The sequence below is a fragment of the Thermoascus crustaceus genome (genome assembly GCF_041956765.1).
Source record: "Thermoascus crustaceus strain CBS 181.67 unplaced genomic scaffold VTN00scaffold_7, whole genome shotgun sequence".
Taxonomy (NCBI): Eukaryota; Fungi; Ascomycota; class Eurotiomycetes; order Eurotiales; family Thermoascaceae; genus Thermoascus; species Thermoascus crustaceus.
In genome coordinates, this window is record NW_027192533.1 from 1731052 (window position 1) to 1756372 (window position 25321).

At 55.0% G+C, this 25321-nt stretch overlaps 10 protein-coding genes across 10 annotated transcripts; 6 read left to right on the top strand and 4 right to left on the bottom strand.

The window, feature by feature from the left end:
• Nucleotides 1-4398: 4398 nt before the first annotated feature.
• On the top strand, nucleotides 4399-7494 carry VTN00DRAFT_9591 (uncharacterized protein; the record flags this gene model as incomplete). Its single annotated transcript, XM_069436568.1, has 7 exons — nucleotides 4399-4473; nucleotides 4541-5012; nucleotides 5080-5441; nucleotides 5495-6341; nucleotides 6399-6582; nucleotides 6639-7287; nucleotides 7357-7494. 7 exons carry the CDS (start codon nucleotides 4399-4401, stop codon nucleotides 7492-7494), a joined length of 2727 nt encoding a protein of 908 aa, XP_069285176.1.
• Nucleotides 7495-8246: 752 nt separating this feature from the next.
• Nucleotides 8247-9074, top strand: VTN00DRAFT_9592 (uncharacterized protein; the record flags this gene model as incomplete). The annotated part of the gene is made up of 4 exons (XM_069436569.1): nucleotides 8247-8267; nucleotides 8362-8452; nucleotides 8552-8841; nucleotides 8922-9074. The coding sequence occupies 4 exons, from the start codon at nucleotides 8247-8249 to the stop codon at nucleotides 9072-9074; spliced, it is 555 nt and encodes a 184-aa protein (XP_069285177.1).
• A 1129-nt stretch (nucleotides 9075-10203) lies between these two features.
• On the bottom strand, nucleotides 10204-10874 carry VTN00DRAFT_9593 (uncharacterized protein; the record flags this gene model as incomplete). Its single annotated transcript, XM_069436570.1, has 4 exons — nucleotides 10204-10286; nucleotides 10371-10406; nucleotides 10638-10680; nucleotides 10845-10874. 4 exons carry the CDS (start codon nucleotides 10872-10874, stop codon nucleotides 10204-10206), a joined length of 192 nt encoding a protein of 63 aa, XP_069285178.1.
• Nucleotides 10875-11280: 406 nt separating this feature from the next.
• On the top strand, nucleotides 11281-12414 carry VTN00DRAFT_9594 (uncharacterized protein; the record flags this gene model as incomplete). The annotated part of the gene is made up of 2 exons (XM_069436571.1): nucleotides 11281-11563; nucleotides 11624-12414. The coding sequence occupies 2 exons, from the start codon at nucleotides 11281-11283 to the stop codon at nucleotides 12412-12414; spliced, it is 1074 nt and encodes a 357-aa protein (XP_069285179.1).
• A 236-nt stretch (nucleotides 12415-12650) lies between these two features.
• On the bottom strand, nucleotides 12651-13070 carry VTN00DRAFT_9595 (uncharacterized protein; the record flags this gene model as incomplete). The annotated part of the gene is made up of 2 exons (XM_069436572.1): nucleotides 12651-12750; nucleotides 12850-13070. The coding sequence occupies 2 exons, from the start codon at nucleotides 13068-13070 to the stop codon at nucleotides 12651-12653; spliced, it is 321 nt and encodes a 106-aa protein (XP_069285180.1).
• A 325-nt stretch (nucleotides 13071-13395) lies between these two features.
• Nucleotides 13396-14843, top strand: VTN00DRAFT_9596 (uncharacterized protein; the record flags this gene model as incomplete). The annotated part of the gene is made up of 2 exons (XM_069436573.1): nucleotides 13396-13455; nucleotides 13602-14843. The coding sequence occupies 2 exons, from the start codon at nucleotides 13396-13398 to the stop codon at nucleotides 14841-14843; spliced, it is 1302 nt and encodes a 433-aa protein (XP_069285181.1).
• A 75-nt stretch (nucleotides 14844-14918) lies between these two features.
• On the bottom strand, nucleotides 14919-16261 carry VTN00DRAFT_9597 (uncharacterized protein; the record flags this gene model as incomplete). The annotated part of the gene is made up of 3 exons (XM_069436574.1): nucleotides 14919-14950; nucleotides 15036-15857; nucleotides 15988-16261. The coding sequence occupies 3 exons, from the start codon at nucleotides 16259-16261 to the stop codon at nucleotides 14919-14921; spliced, it is 1128 nt and encodes a 375-aa protein (XP_069285182.1).
• Nucleotides 16262-16565: 304 nt separating this feature from the next.
• Nucleotides 16566-17839, bottom strand: VTN00DRAFT_9598 (uncharacterized protein; the record flags this gene model as incomplete). The annotated part of the gene is made up of 2 exons (XM_069436575.1): nucleotides 16566-17540; nucleotides 17624-17839. 2 exons carry the CDS (start codon nucleotides 17837-17839, stop codon nucleotides 16566-16568), a joined length of 1191 nt encoding a protein of 396 aa, XP_069285183.1.
• A 427-nt stretch (nucleotides 17840-18266) lies between these two features.
• Nucleotides 18267-21095, top strand: VTN00DRAFT_9599 (uncharacterized protein; the record flags this gene model as incomplete). The annotated part of the gene is made up of 1 exon (XM_069436576.1): nucleotides 18267-21095. One exon carries the CDS (start codon nucleotides 18267-18269, stop codon nucleotides 21093-21095), a length of 2829 nt encoding a protein of 942 aa, XP_069285184.1.
• A 3229-nt stretch (nucleotides 21096-24324) lies between these two features.
• On the top strand, nucleotides 24325-25023 carry VTN00DRAFT_9600 (uncharacterized protein; the record flags this gene model as incomplete). Its single annotated transcript, XM_069436579.1, has 2 exons — nucleotides 24325-24772; nucleotides 24842-25023. 2 exons carry the CDS (start codon nucleotides 24325-24327, stop codon nucleotides 25021-25023), a joined length of 630 nt encoding a protein of 209 aa, XP_069285185.1.
• Between the last annotated feature and the right edge of the window lie 298 nt (nucleotides 25024-25321).

The following is a 25321-nucleotide window of genomic DNA, read 5'->3' on the forward strand; positions in this document are numbered from 1 at the left end:
AGGATCCCAATTGTAGCTGCTATAAAAACTTGTCTTTAAGCATATTCTCCCGACAAGCAGCGGGATAGATATGGAAAGAGGTCTGTACTTCCGTGCGTCCAAAATCGCTCTGAGAAGGCATTCTGTCGAGTTATCTGGACATACCGCCATGATGCATGACACTGTGTTGCAAGGTAAATGGCACAAGTGGGAAGACAGGTATTGAAGGACGCCCAGGTCATTCATGGCGTCAGGAAACCAGGAGGTTTGGAGGAAGACTCTCCAGTCTGTCTTTCTGCGTTGTCTGCCCCTCCAAAAAGGAAAGAAAGTGCGTTACCAGCGCCATCTCAGCCTCGTTTGCTTGATTTGGCTGATACTAAAGCCTTGCACGTGAGCACCCTGTATACCTCAGGGCATCATTTTTGGCCTGGGCCAAATATAACCGACGTCTCTCTCAAGAGGTCCCTCAGAGAGGTTGTTCTTCTAGATGAATTAGCAATCAGAGATGACCACCACAGACCCAGGCAACTGCCAGGCGTTATGGAGAGAGAGATATATATATATATATGTGCAACTAAGAGAAGGGCCAGAGCAAAACCCATTGAGAAAAGAATAGCTCAAAAAAGGTTCACATTTCTCGCTCACAGTTGATGTGGTAGAGGGAGGGATGCTAGGAAAACCCCGCCTTGCTTTCAGAGGTCAAGTGCAATCACCTGACCTCACCTGCCTAGGAGGCCCAGAACTTCAGTTGCAGACGTTGCACTCGAATATCTGCCACGGCCACTGATAAGTTCATTCAGGCCAACTCAATTTGTAGGTCAGGTCAACGTATCAGTGTCATGTTAAATTAGCTTATCTTAAGGTTGCGAGTTATGCATTAGGCAACGTTCCCAACGGTGGAAGTAAAATATATAGGAACTGTAACGGGAGGGAACGCTCCGAGGACATGACGCGGTGTATATATATATATATAGCAACCGTTGGCTTTCGGGTAAAGGCAGCTGGCAGATGCAGCAGCCGCTCTGCCGTCTTTATCGTTTGATTTGATTTCCGATTATTCTGTTTTCTCAGTGTGTGAGGTCAGATGTTTGGATGGTATGTATGCGTGGGTTGTAGGAGGCAGGAAGCAGGCTGACCTCTAGGAGGCTGATATACGGAGCACCTAGGCGAGCAGGACGGGCCGGGCCGGCTAGGTACCTAACCTTCAACATGATTCTGTTCTATTCCTATGCTACATCATGTTGAGCAGCTGTGTAGGTAGCATCCTCATTATCATTAATTATCATTATCTGATAGATATGCTAGCTAGCTGGGCTTCAACCACTTGGTATTCCTTCAGAATTGATAGGTCTAATCAGAGACTGCTGAGAATAAAATACACCTATAAACAAAAGGACACACAATCCGGTGACACTCTTACCCGTATCAGTGAAAAAGAATCCCTTCAGACTTGGACATCACAACTCCCACTCTCCAGAGCACCCTCAAAGATATTTTATACCCCCTACCCGGGTCTATATCTATAAATAAATAAATATATTTATAAATACATATACCACGCTAACTTAGTACAGATATAGAACGGAGTCGGTACGTACTCCCGTCCGGAGAACCCCCCCCCCCCCCTTCTCTCCCCTTAACTTTTCAGCCTGCCAGGGCATCGGAACTTGAACCTAAAGCTAAAGAGTTTAAAGTTAGTAAATACTCCGTACTAACTTGAAGATGAACGACTAACTCTATCCCTTAATCTATCTGTCTATCCTGTCTGCGGATCTACTCTACTCTGTAGGTAGAGTTAACTCCGTACTCCGTACGGGGTATATTCAATATTCGATTTCAACGCTATGGAGTGTACTGTATATAGATAGATTAGATTAGGTAGTTGCATACCATTCTGTCTGTGGAACCGAACCGGTGGAAGCATCATCCCTACCTATCTACGTACTGTAAATAGAACAGAACACACGTGGGCGACTGTTCATTGATTGATCGCCTTGTAAATTAGTACGGAGTATTCCTCAGTAAGGTAGGCACCTATCTATCTAATCACTAATGCATGGCGTATGCAGTAAATAATACTGCGTACAGACCAGACAGGGAGGAATAGAACAGAACAGATTTTATCGACTAGTCGAACGATTGAATCGCATCACGTCACGCATGTATAGAGTGGAGTGGAGACTAGGTAGAAGATGTGGACAGGACAGTGGAATAGATCCTATGCGTGTTAGCTAGCTACAAATCTTGTCATGCTTGTAACAACAGTACTGTATGGTATATCCGAAATTAATATTTTATCTCCCCCCCCATCCTACTCCATGTTCCTCATGGACTGACTACTCCGAACTAGGCAACGACTATCATCAGGGCTACCCAAGTTGGGTGGTAACTAAACTAGCGATGAAATAAGTAAGAGATACTAACCACTGCTGATCCTTCAGAGCCTCACACGGCTCAGGGTCCTTCTAGCTAACTTCTGGAAGATTACCTAGGTAGACAGGAACTATTACTCCGTACGGAGTAGAGTACCCGTCCGTAGCCCGTTCGGCGTTAAAAAAGGGGATGAATCCGGCCCCCCTAAAGAGATTAAGTATAGTGAGGTTTTGGCTAATATTAGCAACATATATATACATATAATCCTCCGTAGTGCTGTCGATCTATGGGTGATAGATTTGTGAAAGATCTTGGCAATCTTGCATGGTAGTCTAGGGGATTTTTCAAACGGGGCTATTAATATTAAGACTAGGTAGTTTTTGCTGCTTTTGCAAGGCCAGGCAGGGCTTCTAGTTCCGTTCTATATTTTTTTCTAGTAGGTACTTGTAGGATCGGAAAAATTAATATGCACTGCAGACTTTACCCGTTCCTGAAGCCGAATGAATAAAAAAAAAAAAAAAACCTAGATCAAGCCACCTGCCCCTGTGGCTTATCCAACAGCTTACAGCCCGTACGGAGAATACGGAGTACTCCGTACTGCGTACAGAACATCTCCGAACCACTGTGCATCTGAGCTGAACTAACGGCGGGTCCTGAGCAATAGGGAGGGTTTTCTTGCCAGCCAACAACCGAACATGGAACGTGCCCAGAATCCAGATCCCGGGCTGCACGGGTCGGGTACCGCTGCCGAAGGAGATCCTACAGTAGGGCAGAACAGATGGAGTACGCAGTAAACTACGATCAAAACCTGTATAGAGCAGTCAACAGAACACGGAGAACAGCTGGACAGCTGGACAGGTTAAAAATAAAAAATGATCAAAGGATTTGCGGTGTAATGATCTACACGGTCGCACCGCTAGGTGTGGCTGAGCGGTTGCGGACCGAGCAACGGTTGCCCTCTGTTAAAAAGGAGTCAGGGGCGACGGACAACTGGCCAGTGGCGGCGAGGGCAGCGGGGAACGTGGTAGCGGAATGAGCCCGACAGGGCTATATTTGGAAGGCCGAAGGAATTTTCGGCGGCGACGATGGACCACGCTAGTCGGGCCTGCGAATCAGATGGGATCCCCGTCACATCGCTGTCTGACAGTCATGCTGGCGAGGGATGGTGTTGTGGAATGCTGCTGGACGAACCAGCGCGGCCTTCTCGAAGCATGGCGGGCGTCTCCGCGTTCTGGCCGCGATCTGGGCCTTTTCATACCGGTCTCCATGGTATCGAACGGTAACGCCCATCATCCAGCCCTCTGGTCTCGTCTAGTTGACCACCTGTTTCAGCTGGGGGGACGCCGGTGATGCAGGTCGTCAGCAGAGGTCGACGATGGATGGTGGAGGCGGTTTCAGATGCGATGAGATAGGAAGAAATCATCATCATAATAGTCCTGACATCGAGTGGGATTGGATGGGAGTGTAAGCATGTTGTGTGTGCGCATCGCACGAGCGCCTGGGCAACACCCAGCAAGTATGCACCATTGCTCTCCTTTGTCTGTCTGTGTAGATGATCGGCTGTCCAGTATTATTATTGTTTGACAGCAAGCAGTAAGCCTCTTTTTTCCTCTTCTTCCCGTTCAGCATCGCTACCCACAGGGCTAAGCTCCGTCGGTCGCTACGCTGGCGCCGTCCCAAGCACCCAGGCCCAAACGCCGCCGGCCGTCGACTCTATTTTCCCTGCCCCAGCAGATCGATCCCCCTTCTTGTGCCCGCCTTTTACAGTTGATCTCTCTCTTCGCCCATCCTCCCCATCTGGGATCGTTTCCCATCTCCCCATCGCCTTCCCACAAAAGGGGAAATCCCTTTCTCTAAACGCCCGTCCGTCCCCAGCCCTGGCGGCTTCTCCCCCCCTCCCTCCCTCGTGCTGCGTCCACCTGCCCATTAAACCTCCCACCGTGTCCCTATCTCTTCTTGCCCTGCTGTTCTGATCCAGATACCCCGTCGTCCATTCCTGTCCGCTCGTTTGTCCCCCCAGATCTTCGGATCTTCTAGTCCTTCACCATGGCCTATTCAGGCTCTGGCGCAAGCACGCCGTACGAGGAGGGCCACCGGCTTCAGGACATGCCGCATTCGAACGTGAGTCCACACCGTTGTCTGGTCATCGAGGCCTATCCCACTGACCCGTTGATTGCGGTGAACACAGTATGACCGTGAGGACGATGCGGAGGCGTCCCGAGGGCTGCTCAATCAGGGTCCCTTCAACGGCCCTTTCGATGACCCTCACAACAGAGGCACGTCGCCCGCGCGACCGGCCTCGGGCTACAGCTTGACCGAGACCTACGCGGCCGACGCGAGTCCCATGTACCAGGATCCCTACAGCACCGCGGGTTCGACCTACTCGGGCAACACCCTCGACAATCCAGCGACCGCCTTTGGTGTGCCCGGCCGCGTGGCCTCGCCCTACGCGCGCAGCGAGACATCGTCCACCGAGGCATGGCGCCAGAGACAGACGCCCGGAGGAGGCCTGCGTCGTTATGCCACCAGAAAGGTCAAGCTGGTGCAGGGTTCCGTCCTGAGTGTCGATTACCCCGTGCCTAGTGCCATTCAGAATGCGGTGCAGGCCAAGTACCGCAACGATCTGGAGGGAGGAAGCGAGGAGTTTACTCATATGCGCTGTAGGTTTCTCTCTCTGACAGCTGGCTTTATGATTGTCGATCGACGCTGAACGATGCATAACTCTAGACACCGCCGCGACCTGCGATCCCAACGAGTTCACATTGCACAATGGTTACAATCTCCGTCCGGCCATGTACAACCGTCACACCGAGCTGCTCATCGCGATTACGTACTATAACGAAGACAAGATGCTGACCGCTCGAACGCTGCATGGTGTCATGCAGAACATCCGCGACATTGTCAACCTCAAGAAGTCCGAATTCTGGAACAAGGGTGGCCCCGCGTGGCAGAAGATCGTGGTTTGTCTGGTCTTTGACGGAATTGACCCCTGCGACAAAGATACCCTCGACGTCTTGGCCACCATCGGTGTCTACCAGGACGGTGTCATGAAGCGCGATGTCGACGGCAAGGAGACCGTCGCCCACATTGTCAGTAGCACCTGCCAACGTCCCCCTCGCACTTATTACTGACCGGTTTGCAGTTCGAATATACCACGCAGCTTTCGGTCACTCCGAACCAGCAGCTGATCCGGCCGGTGGATGATGGCCCCAGCACGCTCCCTCCGGTGCAGATGATGTTCTGTCTGAAGCAGAAGAACAGCAAGAAGATCAACTCGCACAGATGGCTGTTCAACGGCTTTGGCCGTATCCTGAACCCGGAGATTGTCATTCTGCTCGACGCCGGTACCAAGCCCGGTCACAAGTCGCTTCTCGCGCTGTGGGAGGCTTTCTACAACGACAAGGATCTGGGTGGTGCCTGTGGTGAAATCCACGCCATGTTGGGTAAGGGTTGGAAGAACCTGGTCAACCCTCTCGTCGCCGCGCAGAACTTTGAGTACAAGATCAGTAACATCCTCGACAAACCCCTGGAGAGTTCCTTCGGCTATGTCAGTGTGTTGCCCGGTGCTTTCTCCGCATACCGATTCCGTGCCATCATGGGTCGACCCCTCGAGCAGTATTTCCACGGTGACCACACCCTGTCCAAGCAGCTGGGAAAGAAGGGTATCGAGGGGATGAACATCTTCAAGAAGAACATGTTCTTGGCCGAGGACCGTATTCTCTGTTTCGAACTGGTCGCCAAGGCAGGATCGAAGTGGCATCTGTCGTACGTCAAGGCCTCCAAGGCCGAGACTGACGTGCCCGAAGGTGCTCCCGAATTCATCTCCCAGCGTCGACGATGGCTCAACGGTTCCTTCGCGGCCAGTATTTACTCGCTCATGCACTTTGGGCGTATGTACAAGAGTGGCCACAATATTCTGCGCATGTTTTTCTTCCACATTCAGATGCTTTATAATACTTTTAGTTTGTTCATGACCTGGTTTGCTCTCGGTAAGTTGGAACTCTGCTGCGGTGTCGACCCGGATCTCGCTGACCAGTCGTTCGCAGCATCTTATTGGCTCACTACTACTGTTATCATGGACCTCGTTGGAACTCCCGGCGCTTCGAACAACTACACGGCGTTCCCTTTCGGTAATACGGCTACTCCGATCATCAATACGATTCTGAAATACCTCTACTTGGCGTTCCTTCTGTTGCAATTCATCCTGGCTTTGGGTAACCGTCCGAAAGGGTAAGTCCGATGGATCTGCTGCTCACTTGGGCGTGATGCTGACGATGGATCTACAGTTCCAAATACTCGTACATCTCGTCCTTTGTTCTCTTCGGTATCATCCAGTTGTATATTATAATTCTGTCCTTCTACCTGGTTGTGCGAGCCTTCACCGGACAGACCGCGATGGATTTCGACGTGCACCACGGCGTCGGGGCGTTCCTCAAGTCGTTCTTCTCGTCCTCGGGTCCTGGTATCATCATTATCGCTCTGGCCGCCACCTTCGGTCTCTACTTCGTCGCTTCGTTCCTGTACATGGACCCGTGGCACATGTTCACCTCGTTCCCGGCCTACCTCCTGGTCATGTCGTCTTACATCAACATCCTCAACGTGTATGCCTTCAGCAACTGGCACGACGTCTCGTGGGGTACCAAGGGTGCGGACAAGGCCGATGCGCTGCCTTCGGTGCAGACGAAGAAGGAGGCGGACGGAAAAGGAGCGGTCATTGAAGAAATCGACAAGCCCCAGGCGGATATCGACAGCCAGTTCGAGGCGACCGTGAAGCGTGCCTTGACTCCCTTTGTTCCACCCGAGGAGAACGAGGAGAAGACGCTGGAGGACTCCTACAAGAGTTTCCGTACCAGACTGGTGACGTTTTGGATCTTCAGTAACGCTCTGCTGGCTGTGTGCATCACCAGCGAGAGTGTTGACAAGTTCGGTTTCTCGGTATGTGACACCCCCTTGACGATAACACGTGTACATACTCCCTGGAGCAACCGCTAACGAAAATCGCAGAACCAAGCCACGGTGCGAACCTCGCACTTCTTCCAGGCCCTGCTGTGGGCGACCGCGGCCATGGCCCTCGTTCGTTTCATCGGAGCGTGCTGGTTCCTGGGTAAGACCGGTATCATGTGCTGCTGTGCGAGGCGGTAGAGCCCGCGCGGGCGATGTGCAGTGGGGCTGCTGCTTGCAGCTGGCTGGAAGACAGAGGCTCCAGAAGCACTGTCCCCGAGACACATTCGTCGAACATGTACTCTACTTTAGATGCGTTTGCGCTTTTCTTGTGCCCTAGTGTGTTGTGTTTGTTTTTCCGGGTTGGATCTGTATTTTCGACACGGCGATGCATTGTTCATGTTGTGGAGCTTCAGTAAGATACTAGCGACTAAAAATGGAATCCGTACAAATGCATATGTAATATAATAATATTGAGAATTGTCCTGTAAATAGACCAATATTAATAGCTGTTTGTCTCTGCTCGCCGATGATGTCGAGCGGCAGTGGCAAGCTCAGGGCGGTGAGGACCTCGGGCAGATCACGTTTCAAGTCCGGGATAAGATCGTTATCAGCTCGCCAACGCATTTGCCTCTTCCCCATACTCCCGAGTCTCTGCCTGCGTTTTCTTGTCTCCAATCTGTCCTCTCTCTACGTTTACCGTCACACCGGAAGTTGTATCTATTTACCCGCATAAAACTCTTTTTTTTTTTTTTCCTCTCTTCACCGCCCGCCACGACTGACTCCGCCTGCGGAGAACCATCACGCGCCAGTTCAACCCCACAGGTACCTCTGCGCTGCCGCCTAAGTCTAGCTGAAGAAATACTTCCTCCACGCGGATTCGACGGTTTCATTTCCTTTTCTTTTGTCAGTTTGAACGTAGACCTCCGCGGTAGGGAGGTGGTGAAGTCAAGATGTTGAAGATATGGTCGATGGTACGTCGGGTCTAGTCTTGTATATTCTGCTTGAGAGAGAGAGAGAGAGAGAGAGAGAGGACGGCGGTTGACATGTGTCTATTTGAAAATATAGAAACAGAAGCAGCAGCAGGCGGAGAATGCACAGGGAGGAGCGGCGGCTAAGAAGAAGAAGGTCACTGCTGCGCAGTTGCGTGTGCAGAGGGGTACGTTCCCTTCCTCATCTCATCTCTTTCTCCTATACAAGCCATACATACGCGGACAGCTTCTCTAACATGATACGTGTGTTATGTCCATGCGTATAGACCTCCAAGAACTCTCCCTCGGCAGCACCATGAAGATGTCCTTCCCCAACCCAGATGACATCCTCAACTTCACCCTCACCATCGAGCCCGACGAGGGCATGTACAAGTCCGGCACCTTCCACTTTACCTTCAGTATCAACCAGAACTTCCCGCACGACCCGCCCAAGGTGAAATGTCAGCAGAAGATCTACCACCCCAATATCGACCTCGAGGGGAACGTGTGTTTGAATATTCTGCGGGAGGATTGGAAGCCCGTGTTGAATCTGAATGCGGTTATTGTGGGGTTGCAGGTTAGTCTTCTCTCTTTCTTTCGATCTTCCTTGAGGAAGGATGGTGTATGTGATGTGAGAGTGATGCTGACATCTGACAGTTCCTCTTCCTCGAACCCAACGCCTCAGACCCCCTGAACAAGGAAGCGGCCGAGGACCTGCGCACGAACCGCGAGGGCTTCAAGCGCAACGTGCGCACGGCTATTGGCGGTGGAACGGTCCGGGGCGTGCAGTACGACCGCGTCATCCGATGAGATCGGTTGCGTTGGTTGGTTAGATTGGACGTGTGGGATCATAGCTACCTATGCAGTTGTTTTCTGGTCTTGTCTTCAGACATGAGAAAGAAAGAGATGAGAAGATGACTGTCGATGGGAAGTGGAAATGATGCGATGTGATGTGATGCGATGCTCACAGGACTGAACTGGACTGGACTATGGGAAGAATCGAGTCGGGTCGAGTCAAGTCGGAGGGGGGACTCTCTGGCCTCGAGTATATACGGGGAAGGAAGAAGCAGAGCTTGGACTGAACTGGGACTGGGACTGGACGTGCACAGGAGAAAAAGCTTCCCTTGCTCTTACACCGTTCCGCTCCGTTCTGTTCTGTTGTTCATCTGCTTTAGCATCATTGGCACGTTGATATAGGTTCTCTTTCTTCCACCCGGTTCGACAGATGAACGGACGGGCAGACGGAAACGGAACAAATAGATAAATAATACCCCCCTTTTTTTTGTGAAAAGAAAACATCTTTTTTTTCTCTTTTTTCTTTTGCCCGTGCTAGTAGATCTATGTTATATTATATCATAATATACATGCTCACTGTTGGAAAAAAGAAAGAAAAAAAAAAGTCTAGGCGATATGGCGTAGCGTGTAGGCGGCTACTGGATACTGGATACGGCCGGGCACGGGGATGTGGGTACTCATCCGGGATGATAATGAAGGAAGGGGGGGGCTAAAGATACTTCTGTCGTATACAACCTTGGGATATAGCTACGGACGGCATTGAGGAAAAGGTGCTGTCGAGACATGGACAGGGCAGGGCGGGTGCTACAGCCGCAGAGTAGAGGCGGACGGCGGACGGCCCACCGGGTCAATTATCCGAGGCAGAGACCGAGCACCTCGACAGGGCATACATATCACAGTGGTCAGGACGGGATAAAGACTCAATGCACACGTATATATAATACTGTACAATGCATTCGATTCGATTCAATTTTTCTTTTCTGGTTTAATTTCTTCACATGATTTCCCTTTCTTTCCTTTCTAGATCTAGAAAGGAAAGGATCACATCCGCCAACCCAAACGAATCAAAACGAAACGCGCCGCCCCGTCGCATCATGACAATATTGTCTATTCGATCGATCGATTGACTGATGCGGCGAGTCGTTTACTGGGCCTGGGCGCGGGTGCGCTCCTGCTCGATGCGGGAGTAGTAGGTGTCACGGGCGCGGACGCGGGGGAGGTGGAAGCCTGCGGTTGTTAGTGTTTTTTCACTCAATTGAGGGAGTAGACCTGGGTCTAAGGGAGTATGGTGAGAGGGAGTGAAGTACGTACCGTACCACCACAGGTAGCCGAAGGTGGTGCCGAGACCTGTTGGGTTCATCCATCTTGGTCAGTCCTCGGTTCCATACATGCTGTGCAGTTGCGTTCTCCTATGTCCTGTCCACTTCGTGTACACGATTCCAAACGATTCCGCGCCATCCGCTGGGCCAATTCCTCCTTTTGCGTGGCAGAGACTTGGGGGATCTGCACGTCTATCCGGACATCGGGATGTTCTTTGCGGATCGATCTAGGACGGGAATAGAACGGATCTCGACTCACCCAGAGCAGTGCTCAGGTCAAGGACCAGGGTACGGCGGAGCATCTGTTGGAAAAGAGACATGTTAGCTTGAGGCTGGTCTGAGTGGGGGAGCTGGCTCGTTGGAGGGAGAGAGGTCTCTTTTATGACGTGACGAGAAAGGCTCAAGGTGGGCTGGACTGGACTGGGCTGGACTCAGCTGGGTAGAAGGGAGACAGAGAGAGACGTACGCCAGTGATCGGAGGCAGAGCGGAAGCCATTGTGTCGGTGGATGGGACGGAGAGAGGTCGTGAGGTGGTGGAGAGGAGCTCTTTGGTGGGTTAGATAGAGAGAGGGCGACTTTGCGAGTCGAAGACGAAGACGGGCCGGAGGGACTAGCGTAAGCGACGCTCCGGGTGGTCTGAGTGGCCGGCCTGCGGTGTCAGGTATCTAGAGGCCATGCATGGGAACAGGGACAGGTGAGAGATGCAGAGAGGTTATATTCACATGTAGGCTAATTTCATCTACTATATTTATATGGTCATACAGCAAGTATAGGCATGTAGCAATAGATTGTGTGACGGTCGAGGGAAGACATGAGGCGCAAGTCACGTGACTCCATCACCGCGTCTCTCTCGTCTGCATCAGGACAACGTCGTCCAGATCGACCACATCCTCTCCCACGCCATGGCGCCCGTCGTCCCCTCCGAACCCTCCCTCAAACGCTCCTCCTCGTCCCTTTCGGACGATGACTTCGACGAGTCCGCCGCCAAGCGCCAGAAGCGCTTCTACCACCACCTCCACCGCCTCCAGAAGCCCGTCCAGCCCGCGTTGCCCGACGTCGCCATCACCGATGAGGTCGCCGTCGACCACCTGCTGAACCGCTCCATCGGGCAGATGCTTGCCCACGCGGGGTTCGACCTGGCGGACCCCCTTGCGCTGGACAGCTTCCGGAACGCTACTGAGGAGTGTACGGCTCTGAGCGGACTGCTTGTCAGATAAATGTGTTACGTGCTGACTGCGGTTCTAGATATGCTCAAGTTTGCTTCCTACGTGCGCCAGTCGATGCTTGCCTGCCGGCGTATCCAGCCCATCCCGCAGGACTTTGAACATGCGCTACGCAGGAGCTTCATCAGCGTCGATGACCTGCCCCAATACCTGAAGTCTTTCCCGGCCGTGGAGCCCACCCCGACTTTACTTCCCAGCCCTCCACCGGAGGAGGATCCATTTGCGGGACTCCCCTTCCTCGACTCGAACCTCAGCGGCGAGGAGGACCGCGCCCGCAGCGCCTATATCCCGAAGCACTTCCCCGCCTTCCCCAGCCGGCACACCTACCGACACACGCCCGTCTTCACGGACCGCGAGCACGACCCGCGTCGCATCCGGGAGCGTGCCACCGAGGACGGCCGGCTGGGCGAGGAGGCCCTGCGCAAGCTGGCCCGCGCGGCCTTCAAGGACAGCCAGACGAGCGGCGCCGGCCGCGAGAAGAAGCTGTGGGGCCGGCGGAACGAGAACCTGGAGAGCATGTTCGACAAGACGGTCAAGGGGCTCGTCAAGAAGGCGCAGCGGAGCGCCCCCGACGCGGCGTCCAACACGGCGCCGTCGATGGAGCTCGATCCCGGTCCGGGGCCCTACGGGCAGCCGAAGCCGTCGCGGCCGAAGATCCCCATCAGTCTGGAGCTGGGGCCGATCGTCAACTGCGAGAGGGATTTCTGGCGCAAGAGCGCGAAACAGAAGGCGGAGAAGGCGGAGAAGGAGAACCTGAAGAAGACGCTCGATACGACGAAGGAGCCTGGCGCGGTTCGGGCGGACGTCGCCTGACTTGTCTTTTTACTTTGTGCCTTCACGTCGCATTGTTTATTATCTTACTGCTGGTGCTGTTTGGACGGAGACTCAGGGCGTCGGGCGTTTGGCGGATTCGAAGATACCCATGGGAACGTGTCACCGTAGATTGCATGATATTCAAGTCCCAATGAAGTACATGATTCCACATCGAGTACATAACCGCTCCGTCCCTAACGCCTGGTATATACTGTACATGTATGACATGGCATTCCCTATCGATTCTTCTTCCCAGTCTGTGTCTGTATTTGATCCCGTTGCGCCTCCCTCTGCTTCTCCCACGCCGTCGTCTCGACCGTTAGACCCTGGGCACACCTACCAGACCAGAAATGTCAGCAAACTAGAGCCCCACACATATATCTGAAAAAGAAAAGAAAAGGACAGTATATATGTAGAAAGAACAGACAGACAGACCTCCGAAACAGCCTCACAACCGGCTTACACCGGACCACTCCGGGCTCCGGCACCCCCTCCGCGGGCGGATTGCACGAGTACTGCAGCATCTCGAGCAGCGCGCATTTCTCGAGATCGATGGGCCCGCCCTTGCGCCGTTTCTCTCTGTAGGTTGTCGTCTGCAGTATCTGGACCCGTTCGGGGAGGGAGGTGGTTGGGAAGATGGGGACGAGGGGGGCCATGACGGCTCTTTTTCGTTTTTTTTGTTGGATTTGGCTATCGATATCGGAAGGTCATGGGCAATTGCGTCCGTGGACACAGAGCAATTGGTGTGGGATTGAGTTCGAAGGGAGGTTGTAGCGTTATTTCTGTGTTCTTGCGTCGAGTCGAAAGAATGATCTGATGCGGAGTGTGGAGCGGAGGTCGGAGTTTAGGAGTTGAGCTTGTGTTCCAGAGTCGACCACAACCTCAACTCGAACTTGATACCACACACAAACGTCAGCATGTCTGTAGCTGCAGCTATACAGACAGACAGATACACCGAGCTATGCACCCGCTGAGTCCAGCATGGCCGCCCGCTTCGGGGAGAGACTGCTCGCGGAGGTGCGCGGGGAGGGGTTGGATGAGGTGAGCTCCATACCTACCTCTTACCTCCTCAATGGTGCATATATGCACCAATTGTGTTTTAAGATGTGTATTCTATATGGACTCTGCTTATACTATACCATCCACCTGATTTATATATATTGAATGACCACAGCTAACGACACCAGCTCCTGCGCGATCTGAGAGCGCTCCATCCGCGCTCGGCCCCGTCCCCGTCCCTCGGCGTCAGAGAGCTGGATGAGCTGCTGGACGCGTTCCTGGGACGGTCGTCATCGTCTACAGTAGAGCACGAGCATGAGCAGGAGCGTGCTGCTCCCGTTTCGGACCCTCCTGAGCAGTGGGAGGGTGTTGATGATGCTGTTCCTGAGGATGGGTTTGATGCCCCGTCTACGGCTCTCCCTCAGCCCAACAGAGGCGTGATCGAGACCCAGAGCAGACGGAGAAAGAGATGTCCGGTCGTTGAGATAGCCAGTGCGTCCTCTGCCGCCGGCAAGTCCCAGCTGCTGTACTATCTTACCGCCGTGGCCGTCCTGCCGGCGCGTGTCGGCGGGCGCGACGCGGCCGTCGTCTTCCTCGATACGGATGGGCGTTTTGATGCCGGCCGGCTGCGCGATGTCGCTGCGTCTATCATCAGACAGGATGTCAAGACCAGCACTGCACCGGCAGACGTCGAGGCTGTCGACATGGAGATCCGCTCCGCCCTCACCCACGTCCACGTCCTCCGCCCACAATCCTCCTCGTCCCTCCTCGCGACGCTGCGCTCCCTCGACTCGTACCTCCTCGATCTCCCCGCGCACCGGTCCGCGAACCGCCCCCTGGCCGCCATCCTCCTCGACAGCGCCAGCGCCTTCTTCTGGCAGGACCGGCTGCGCGACGAGGTCGCTCGTACCGAGGAGATCGGTCGCCCCGCCGCGGATGTCGAGCGGGATCGTGACGAGAACCGCAGTTTCCATATGTCTGTCTTGTATCGCAAGCTGGTCGATGAGTTGAAACGGCTGCAGGGTGTTTTTGACTGCGCGGTCGTGTATACCGCGTCTGGGACGGCACGGGTCCGGGAGAGGACGAGAGGGGATACGCGACCGAGATTGTCGGTCCGGCCGTATTTGCCGGCGCCGTGGGGGGCGTTTCCTGTGATGAGGGTTGTTGTCCAGCGGGATCCGGTGCGGCCGTTTCCGCCGAGTCTGACGCCGGAGGAGGCGCCGGGGGAGGCGCCGCTGAGGCAGGAGGTGGTGGGTAGGGGGCGGTTCTCGGGTTGGGTGGATGACGAGGTGCCGAGGGAGATGAAGGGGAGGGGGTTGTTTTCGTTCTGCATCACGGCGGAGGGGGTTGTCTTTGAAGACGGTGATCATAACCATGATCCCGGTGGTCAATGGCTGGTGTATATGTACAGTACATGGATGATATCCTGATATCTTTATCATATCATTCAGTGTCTCCTTATCTTCCATGTATATACTTGGTATACTATTATCACCTGGTACTATCTACAGGTGTACCAACGGGTGTTCATCGGAAACTGTAAGTATATCAGGGTATCAATCAGTCAACCATCCATCCATATCCTCATTATCCCATAACACATCCACGTCAAGCCAACTAACTGAACAACCTCCCAATCACCTCCACCGACGTATTCCCCCCGCTAAACACCACGCCAACATCCCACCCCTCCTCCCCGGCCTCCTGCTCCACCATCCTCCGAAACTCCTCGTTATACAACACCACCGCCAGCCCGACCACCGCGCTCGGCTCCACCACCACCTTCATCCGCTCCAGCACCAGCCGCATGGCCGCCTTGATCTGCTCCTCGCTGACACTGTACACTCCGCTCACCTTGGATGGATCCGAGATGACGGCCCAGTTGAGCACACCGACGGGGGTGCGTAGGCCGTCGGCGATCGTGCTGGATTTGACACTCGTGATGCGTGATCCCGAGGCGAGGCCCCGACGGCAGTCGTCCGCGCCCTCGTGCGAGGGTTCGGCGCCGAAGACTTTCGTCCCTGGTCTGTCGGAGAAGTAGGTCGCTACCCCAGCGTTGAGGCCGCCGCCGCCGACGGGGGTTATTATCGCGTCGAAGCCCCTCGCCTTCCTCCTTTCTTTCCTGTCCCTGTCCCCGTGGATAGGTGATTCGGGATTCTGTTCAACAAGTTCACGGTACTGCTCCTCCATCTCCAGCCCCACGGTGCCCTGTCCCAGTATGATATCCGGATGGTCATACGGCGGGACCAGGATCGCTCCGGTCTCAGCCTGGACTTGGGCCACGACGGCTTCGCGCTCCGTGCTGGTCGACCCGGAGAAGATCACCCGTCCGCCGTAGGATTGGGTTGCGGATATCTTTGACGGAGTCGAGATGGATGGCATGACGATGTGCGCGGGGATCTGGAAGGTGGTGGCGGCGAGGGAGAGGGCTTGTGCGTGGTTCCCTTCACCGTCACATGTTGGTATGGATATCGAGAATATCGGAGGTTAATATATCTGGGGGGGGGGGGGGGGGATAGTGGGGAAGTACCTGAGCTGTGAGTGACAACCCCCTCCTCCGTACTTCTTCCAGACCCATCTCGTCGATCAGCCTCTTGACGGCGTGGAACGCCCCCCGCGCCTTGAACGCCCCGATGCGTTGGAGGTTCTCGCATTTGAAGAAGAGGCGGATCTTGGGTTTGGCCGGCCGGCTCTCCGTGGACTCGGACGAGGATGTTTCCGGGGACAGGTCCTGCGGGCTCGAGGCGAGGTCGCTCAGGGTCGTGTTGGTGAGGAGCGGGGTGCGGTGGATGTGCGGTTTGATGAGGGCGTAGGCGGCGGTGATGGCGGTGGGGGTGAGGGTGTCCATTTTTTGATGTATATATATATATATTATTTTTTTTTCTTTTCTTTTCTTTTCTTTTTTTTGTATTGTATTTCTTCTTCTTCTTCTTCTTCTTGTCAATGTCTAGGTGAAGGCGAGGTTGGATGCGATCGGCAAGATTGGATATAGATGTCGCCATGTGGGGTCGGGCCAGATAGTTCCGTGCGGGGATGGACTACGGAGGAAGTATCTACAGACGGTTCATACGGTTCAGCGTTCAAAGAGACATATGTCATTACATGGGCTAGATGCTAGGAATACAGATCGTAACGTGCTGGGGAGGGGGAATCTACTTCTGGTTCTCCGGGCGCAGGGCGCGGACGGCCTTGCCGGCGCGCCAGATCTCCAGGTCGCGGATGTCCTGCATCTCCTTCTCGTACTTCTCGCGGTAGTCGGGCTGCGAGTTGTACTCGAGACTGCGCTGGGTCTCCTTGCCGTCGCGCACGCTGTCGTACAGCTCGTTGAACAGCGGCTTCAGGGTGTCCTTGAAGCGGCCGCTCCAGTCGATGGCGCCGCGGCGGGCGGTGGTGGAGCAGGCGGCGTACATCCAGTCCATGCCGTTGGCGCCGATCAGCGGGTACAGCGACTGGGTGGCCTCCTCGACGGTCTCGTTGAAGGCCTCGGACGGGCTGTGGCCGCGCTCGCGCAGCACCTCGTACTGGGCGAGGAACATGCCGTGGATGCCGCCCATGAGGCAGCCGCGCTCGCCGTACAGGTCCGAGTAGACCTCCTTCTCGAAGGTGGTCTCGTACAGGTAGCCGGAGCCGACGGCGACGCCCATGGCGACGGCCTTCTCCTTGGCCTTGCCGGTGACGTCCTGGTAGACGGCGATGGACGAGTTGATGCCGCGGCCCTCGCGGAAGAGGGAGCGCACGGTGCGGCCGGAGCCCTTGGGCGCGACGAGGATGACATCGACGTCGGCGGGGACGTCGACCTTGGTCAGGTCCTTGAAGACGGGCGAGAAGCCGTGCGAGAAGTAGAGCGTCTTGCCCTTGGTGATGAGCGGGCGGATGGTGGGCCAGGTCTCGCTCTGGGCGGCGTCGGAGAGCAGGTTCATGATGATGGTGCCCTTCTCGATGGCGGTGGTGACGTCGAAGAGGTTCTTGCCGGGCACCCAGCCGTCCTGGACGGCCTCCTTCCACGAGGCGCCGTCCTTGCGGACGCCGACGATGACGTTGAGACCGTTGTCGCGCAGGTTGAGGCCCTGGCCGTGGCCCTGGGAGCCGTAGCCGATGAGGGCGAGCGTGTCGTTCTTGAAGTACTCCTGGCTTTCGTCAGTATATCGTGTAGACATTGATCGAGAGTCACGGTGGATTCCCGCATGGACCACCGATCGACCGAACTCACCTGCAGCTTCTCACGGGGCCAGTCCTCGCGCTCGTAGACGGTCTCCTTGGTGCCGGCAAAGTCGATGGTCTTGACACCACGGACCGCAGTGACCGGGGCGACCCTGGGGGTCATGGCCAGCGAGGCCAGCGCCGGGCGGGCGGCCGCGGTGACGACGGAGCGAGGGGCAGCGACGCGCGCGAGGCGCAGGGCGCGAGAGAAACCGCGGGCGGCCATGATGACAGGACTATGGCAGGAATCGAGAGACTGTCGAGGAGAGGGGGAAGATGAAGGGGAGAGACGAAGGGATATATAAAAAAGATACAGGGAGAGAAAGACGAACTTTTCGGCGGATCACGTGCCGGAGTTGGGCCGTCGCTCCCCGGCCGATGTCGGACCGACCTCTTTTTGGCAGAAGAGTCTGATATATAGACGATGTAGATGTGATAAAGAGACGTTTTATGTCGGTCTGGATGTAGCATTTAGACTGTAGATATAGATATAGCATGTCTCACGTTTGAGCGTGTCCGTGTCTGACCCCTGCTCGGCCCGATCGGCAACCTGCCAGCACCTCGTCCATCACCATCCTCATCTCCAACGTCGATCAACCTCAACATCGACATCGACATCGACATCGACATCGACATGGCCTAACATGGCCACCATGGACCGGCCGCCCCTCGTTCTGCCCCTCTTCGCCCTCGCCGCGCCCGAGATCAACACGCGCGCCGCCCTGCTGCTGCTCGACCTGCAGAACGACTTCGTCAGGCCCTGGGGCCGGCTGCCCGTCGCCAACGTCGCCGACTTCCTCGACGCCCTGCCCGCCCTGACGGCGAGTTTCCGCCGGGCCGGCGATGTGATCTGGGTGCATTCGCGCTTCGAGGAGCGTCGCCCGCTCGTCGACCCGGACTCGGGCGCGGATCTCCTCGTGCTGGATGCCACCGCCGAGGACGCCAGCGGGGACCGGCGAGAGGGCGAGGAGAGGGTCGACGACGAGGCCTTCCTGTCGACGGAGACCCCCTGCTGTCTGCCCGACTCGGACGGCTCCAGGCTGCCCGCCCCCGTGTGCGCCGCGCTCGACGCGGACCGCGACATGGTCACCGTCAAGTCGCACTACTCGGCCCTGCGCTGCCCGCATCTGGTGCTCACCCTGCGCACCCGCCTGGTGACCGACCTCTACCTCGCCGGTTCGCTGTCCAACGTGTCCGTCTACGCCACCGCCCTGGACGCCGTCCGCCACGGCTTCACCGTCACCGTGCTCGAGGACTGCCTGGGCTTCCGCAGCTTCGCCCGCCACGCCGAGGCCATGCGCCGCATGGCCGACATCCTCGGCGTCAACGGCACCACCGTGTCCGAGCTGCTCGACGAGGCCGACGAGATGGCCGAGGAGGACGACACGGCCCGCGCCGCGGCGACCCCCGCCGGCCTGGAGGGCGGCATGGGCCATCTGGGCGTGCAGGGCAGCCCCGCGCAGGACGTCCAGCGACCGCCGCCCCGGAGGGTCCCCCAGCGGAGTCAGGAGGAGATCGAGGCCGAGCGCGACCGCCAGCGCCGCATCTGGGAGGAGATGGAGGCCCGCCGTGACGACCCGGAGAGCATGTCGCCCATCGAGGTCGAGGAGGACGAGGCCGCCCAGGCGTTGCAGGATTACCGCTATCCACGGGCCCGCAAGGACCGCCAGGGGCGGACCCTCGATCGCGCCCCGCTGATCTCCCGCGGCCCGCGCGATCCCAAGCAGAAGTCGTCGTCCAAGAGGCATGTCCCCCGCGTGCGGCGCGCCAAACCCCCGGATCCCGCCGGGGCCGCTTCCGCCCCGCGCCAAGCCTCCGCCGGAGGCCCCGCCGCCTCTCCACCCCGCGCATCTTCCGCCCGGACGGAACAGCCGCCGCCGCCGCCGCTGCTGCCGCCTGCGCCTACCCAGTCGACGCAACCACCGGAGCGGACGGAGCCGCCGGAACCGGAACCGGAACCGGAACCGGACCCGGAACCCCAAGACCAAGAGCAGCCTCCCCGCAAGAAGCGCGCCGACGGCTCCCTCGGCCCCGGTGACCGCATCGGTGAGGGCGACTCGCGCATCGTCTACGACCTGGACCTGCCGCCCGACGCCTTCCAGCGCATCCGCGCCGAGGTCGAGTGGCAGAAAATGTACCACCTGTCGGGGCAGGTACCGCGCCTCGTCGCCGTGCAGGGCCACGTCCAGCCCGACGGGTCCGTCCCCATCTACCGCCACCCGGCCGACGAGTCGCCGCCGCTGCGCCCCTGGACCCCGACCGTCGACCGCGTCCGCGCCGCGGTCGAGCGTGCGCTGGGACATCCCCTCAACCACGCCCTCATCCAGCTATACCGCGACGGCCAGGACCGCATCTCCGAGCACGCGGACAAGACGCTCGACATCGTCCGCGGCTCGTGCATCTGCAACGTCAGCCTGGGCGCCCAGCGCACCATGGTCCTGCGGACGAAGGTGTCCTCGCAGCCACAGCAGCCGCCGCCGCCGCCGCCGTCGTCGTCGTCGTCCGGCGATGATGCCGGCCGACGGCGCCAGACCCAGCGCGTCCCCATGCCGCACCGGTCGCTCTTCATCATGGGCGAGCGGACCAACGCGCGCTGGCTGCACGGCATCCGCCCGGACAGGCGCCCCGAGACGGCCAAGACGGCCGAGGAGCGCGCCTTTGGCGGCGAGCGCATCTCCCTGACCTTCCGCCACATCGGCACCTTCGTCCACCCCGCCGCGGGCACCATCTGGGGGCAAGGCGCCGTGTCCAAGACGCAGGAGCGCGCGGGACGCATCATCCACGGCGATCCGGGGGAAACCGAACGGCTCATCCGCGCCTTTGGCCGCGAGAACCACGAGACCGAGCCGAACTGGGAGGAAGTCTACGGCGGCGGCTTCGACGTCGTCAACTTCGTCACCACGTCCGCGGCCAAGCTCATCCTGAGCGGTGATCCCGTCGCGGACCTTCGCGTCCGGCTCTGTCTGACGGAGAACGGGCTCCGCTATGAGATTGCCGATCCAGCCACTCTCGGTCCGCAGGCCGATACCCTCCCCAGACCCCTCTACGTCGCCTCCGACGGCACCACGACCGTCGCTGGAGACATCCAGACCCTGTCGTACATGGCGCAGCCACCTCCCGAGGTCGCATCCCGCCAGGGCGGCGACCACCTCCGCGGCGGTTCCCGCCTCCCGCAGATCCAGGCCCTCTTCGTCCGTTGGCGCCAGTACCGCGCCAGCAAGGGCCGCAGCGGCGAAGTCGACGGCCTCGCCGACTGGGAGAAGGCCCTGCAGGGGCAGCACTACCTCGAGGGACAGGTCTTCGGCATCGACGACTGCGCTTTCTGGCCGCTCCTCCGCGAGATCGTGCAGGAGACGGGGCCGTTCTCGTCGACCCGCTTTCCCGCTCTGCAGACGTACTACCAGCGCGTCGAGAAGCGCGGGTGTGTGCGGGCCGTGGTGGACGAGATGAGGGGGGATGGTGTCCCCGGTGGCGCTGTCTGAGGCTGCTGGTGCGGGGTCTAATTCTTGATTCTTTTTTTTTTCTCTCATCCCCTTTTCTTTTCCTACGTCTGCGATGCGATGCGATGTAGATAAAAAAAAAAATAGCGCTGAAGCACCGGAGCCTCCCGACCTCCCGACAGCTAGCTAGGCCTGCTCCACGCTGAGGATATACACACTCTGCTGACGAGATAACGACCGATTTAATTCACCTCCAGTTTTACTCGGTTACGATGATTTTGCACGAATACGACGGTCGATATGATGATTGAGCGAAAAGAGATTGCAAAAGTTTTCCCTTTTTTTTTATTATTATTCTCTTTCTTATTTTCCGGATTTTTTTATTCCTCTTTTGACTAATGACATAAATCTAATTATATTTCTTCTGTTTCCTTTAATCTTCTCTCGGTTTTTTCTTTTTTTTCTTTTCATTTCCTTGGTGCGATGATCTTTTTATCTCTATATTTTTTTATTTCCTTTTATTTATCTATCTATATCTTATATAAATCTCTCTAGTCTATATCTATCTATCTATCTATCTACTTATTTATTTACATTTACATAGATAAATAAATTGATAGTATCTAGTGTAGTCTATCTAGTCATCATGGAAATACAATGTACGTTCGGGCTGGGTGATGCGATTAATCGAATATTCAAATCCTGGTGGGCGCCCAGTGCGCTTGCTTTTCACGTTCACATGTAGATAGAGAGTGGTATTCCTGGAAAGCTGTCCTGAAGTATCTCTTGTCCCTGCCAGTTCCTTACAACACAAGTGATAGACTAGATGGAGAGGAAGGTAGTTAACTAGATGTGTTTAGTCTTGATAATAGATGACACAGAAAAGCCTAGAGTTGGAACAAACAACGATAACTATCACTTTTTTTTTAGCCTAGCTGACTAGGTACCTAGCTGATATAGCTTCTTTATCTTGCCTGTTAAATAAATAGCTAATGCTGATAAAAGCAGAGGTTCTGTTTATTACTGTAGAGAGAGAGATATATATATACAGCTTTAGAAATTACTAGCACTGCAGTAAAAGTGTAATATTAAATTAAAGTCCTAAGGTTAAAAGTCTTAGTAGACACTTTTTTTTTGTGATATGCTGAGTTCCTTTCAGAGAGAAGCTAGCAGATCGATATTTGAAGAGCAATTCAGGAGGAAGAAGTAAGGTGACAACCAAACAGACCAAGTAGATACACAAGGAAGGTACCTTTCTATTGCTCTGGGTTTGCCTGAACTCTTTTCTCTCTAATTGAGGAGAAGTCGTTGTGAGGCTCATGGCGACTAGCTAAGCTGTAGTAACCAAAAAGAACACACAACGGTGATCGCACACCATGGTCGATCTTGAAGCTTCTGATCTCCCGGGAAGAAAGTAGATGGAGAAGATCCTTTCCGAGTCAGGGAGATGGTGCAGAAGCCCCTCTGTATACTGCAGTTGATCGAGGATAATGATGCGCACTTATAGTTATCAGCCTGCGCCTTGGCTCCAATCATATCCAGAAATCTCTGCGTCTTATCTAAAGGGGAAAGGCAATGAGTCGGGTCAGGATACAGGCCATCTCAACATGCTGAAATTAAATCTCTGAACACCACCAAGGCTGCCAAGACCCTAAGCTCCCACTCTATACAAAACGAAAGGGCATGCTGGCATATCTTAGAGGTTCAGGGAGGGTTGAAGCCCAAACCTGCCTCCCTAAAACACCTCTTGGCCTAGAGGGCCTGCTCTTGATGGGCGCTGGAACTAGCACGCAGCAGCTAATAATTAGCCAAGAACAGGGCAGTCGGTGCGATCATATGGGGAATCCTTTTGGGATCAACTATAAACCCGCATCGAGTTGGTCCCTGGCTCGCCAGCCGCCTCCCTAATCTCCCAAGTCCTGTCGAGTGGTTATTGGCGAAGTGGAAGTTCTATGACGGCAAGATTGAACGGCATTATGACGGAGTACCTCGGGGATTGGTGTCCAACCATATGGCACCACTAATTGAACGGGTATGTTCACACCATGATTGACTTTAGATACCAGTACCGGCTGCAAACAGATGTCATGGCACTTTTTGGTCAGCAGATAGCTACCTGCCTTGCCAGAGCCTCTCTATGGTGTGGCCTCAGAGCAGTGTGCATACATGAAGAGATGAGATCCAGAAATGCAGTGTTAAGATCTGCAAGAAATTCGTCGAGTTCAATAAGAATTACCAAAATTAGTTCTTCGAGGGGAAGGACTCGCCTTTGTTGACGGCGGCTTTGTCCTCCACGCGCCTACCTACAACTTTCCCTCCTATGTTATATTATACTAGTCAAGGGAGGAACTGTGTGTGTGGATGTTGGTGGTGTAGGAATAATGGCCTGACTCATTACCATCGAGGAAGACGCTTGGGTGGTGGATGTTGGTGTGCCAGAGGGGGGATCCTGGTCCTGAGGTTTATGCGGTCGGAGATGAGGAACGATGGATAGGTAGGCAGTTATGGAGGAGGGAAAGAGGGAGATATGCTCTACTGAGGTGTTTTGACTATCTGAGACGAATAGAGGGTTGTCAGAAGAGTAAGAGGTTTGCATGTTTGCCGATCTAGAATATCTTGCAGTGCGCAAGGGCAGATATGTATTTGTCAGCCGAATATTACCACTATACCCTAGTGGTAGTTATACCAAGAGACCTATCAGCCTAGTCAGCACACGCCGATTCGGATCTGCAAAAGGTCATGATCCCTGCAATAAAGGAATCGTACTGTCTATACCCGAGGCTGCCTATTTTCCTTTATTATATCCTTTCATATTTCACGAAACTGTTTCGGGATCATTAAACAAAGAAGTATTCGGAAGGTCTTAACCCCTAAGTCCATGAGAATAAATAGTGGTCAGATAGTTAGGTAGATTCGAATAATCAGAGCTTTCATCATCATACCTTCGGATTACTAGGTTCGCGCAGTTTGACAACTTCTAAAGGTCTGGCCTTTTTAGAATCTGAAATAATCCATTTTGATTATCACTGTGTCTTTTATAGTGATGGAAGCCTGCTCCTGTCCGTCGAGCTGCGATCAGCAGACTTGAAAAGTGCATACGTCTCACGTTGGATCTCACAATGAAATCAACAGGCGGCTTCTGCTTGCGCGGGACGAGAACGTCGTCAACTTAAAATACTGAAGCGGATGAGTCACTATCTCGTATCCCGTGCAGAAGGCGGTAACGACGAGGAACAAGATCTACCCGAAGTCTCCTACCGCTACCAGAGCGATGCCTCCGCGAGTCCCTACGACCCAGATCTGGGCCTGGGCATCCGCTGTCCAGGCTGGAGAAGATACGGTTCCGCATATGACGAGAGAACCAAAGAACTTATCCGTAACCACCTGCACGGCGACAAGTCCTTCCCGCCGTTTATATCTCTCTCAGACACACCCGGACGGATTGTCAACATCGTCGAGGCTGGAGGACTATGGAAGCGGTGGCAGGAAGGACACCCCCGAGTACTCATCGTCAATGGGAGAAAGCTGCAGAAGATGGCAGTCTGGTGTGAGAGGACCTCGTCTAATCAACTCACGGATCTGGGATCCTGAGAATGGTGCGCACTATGTTTACGACTCCCACTGGCTGGTGCATCGGTGGGTTCCGCAGGAATGCATTGAATGCGAGATTGGAATTGATGAGTTTGAGGATTTTTGCAGAGACGAGGGCATCTGGACAGGTTGGTTGTCGTTTGCTTGCGAAGTGATTGTTTTGATTACGACTATCTTACTAATGTTGCGCCCGGAAGGTCCTGCTGGCTGCTATATACAGCTGTCATTCCAGAGGATCCTCAGCTTCCGCGGCCGGGAGGGAGAAAAGGATCCTGAATCCGCTAACGAGGAGGAAGATGTCGCTGTTAATAGTCTCATTCAGGGGACTCGACAGCTTGGCTTAGGGGGAAATAATGAAGCCAGTCGTCTTTGCGTTTGACCAGAGGCACCCGGCATATGAGAGCAGCAGTTAGCACGGGGTGCGTGATTGATCTTACGAATAATATTAAAAATTGTCGGATAAGGTACAATGCAGGTACGTGTATATTCCTATCTATTAGCTGGTATGTGAACGGTGATTTCTCAGACTTCGTATATACATTGTTTAAGCAGCATTCATTTGGATAAGAGAATAGAGTAGGATTCAGGTATTTCAGGTATCGACTTATAAACGAGAAGTAATCCGTCAAGCACAAAAACTCTCCCAACAATTCCTTCCTTTTCCACACAACACCAGC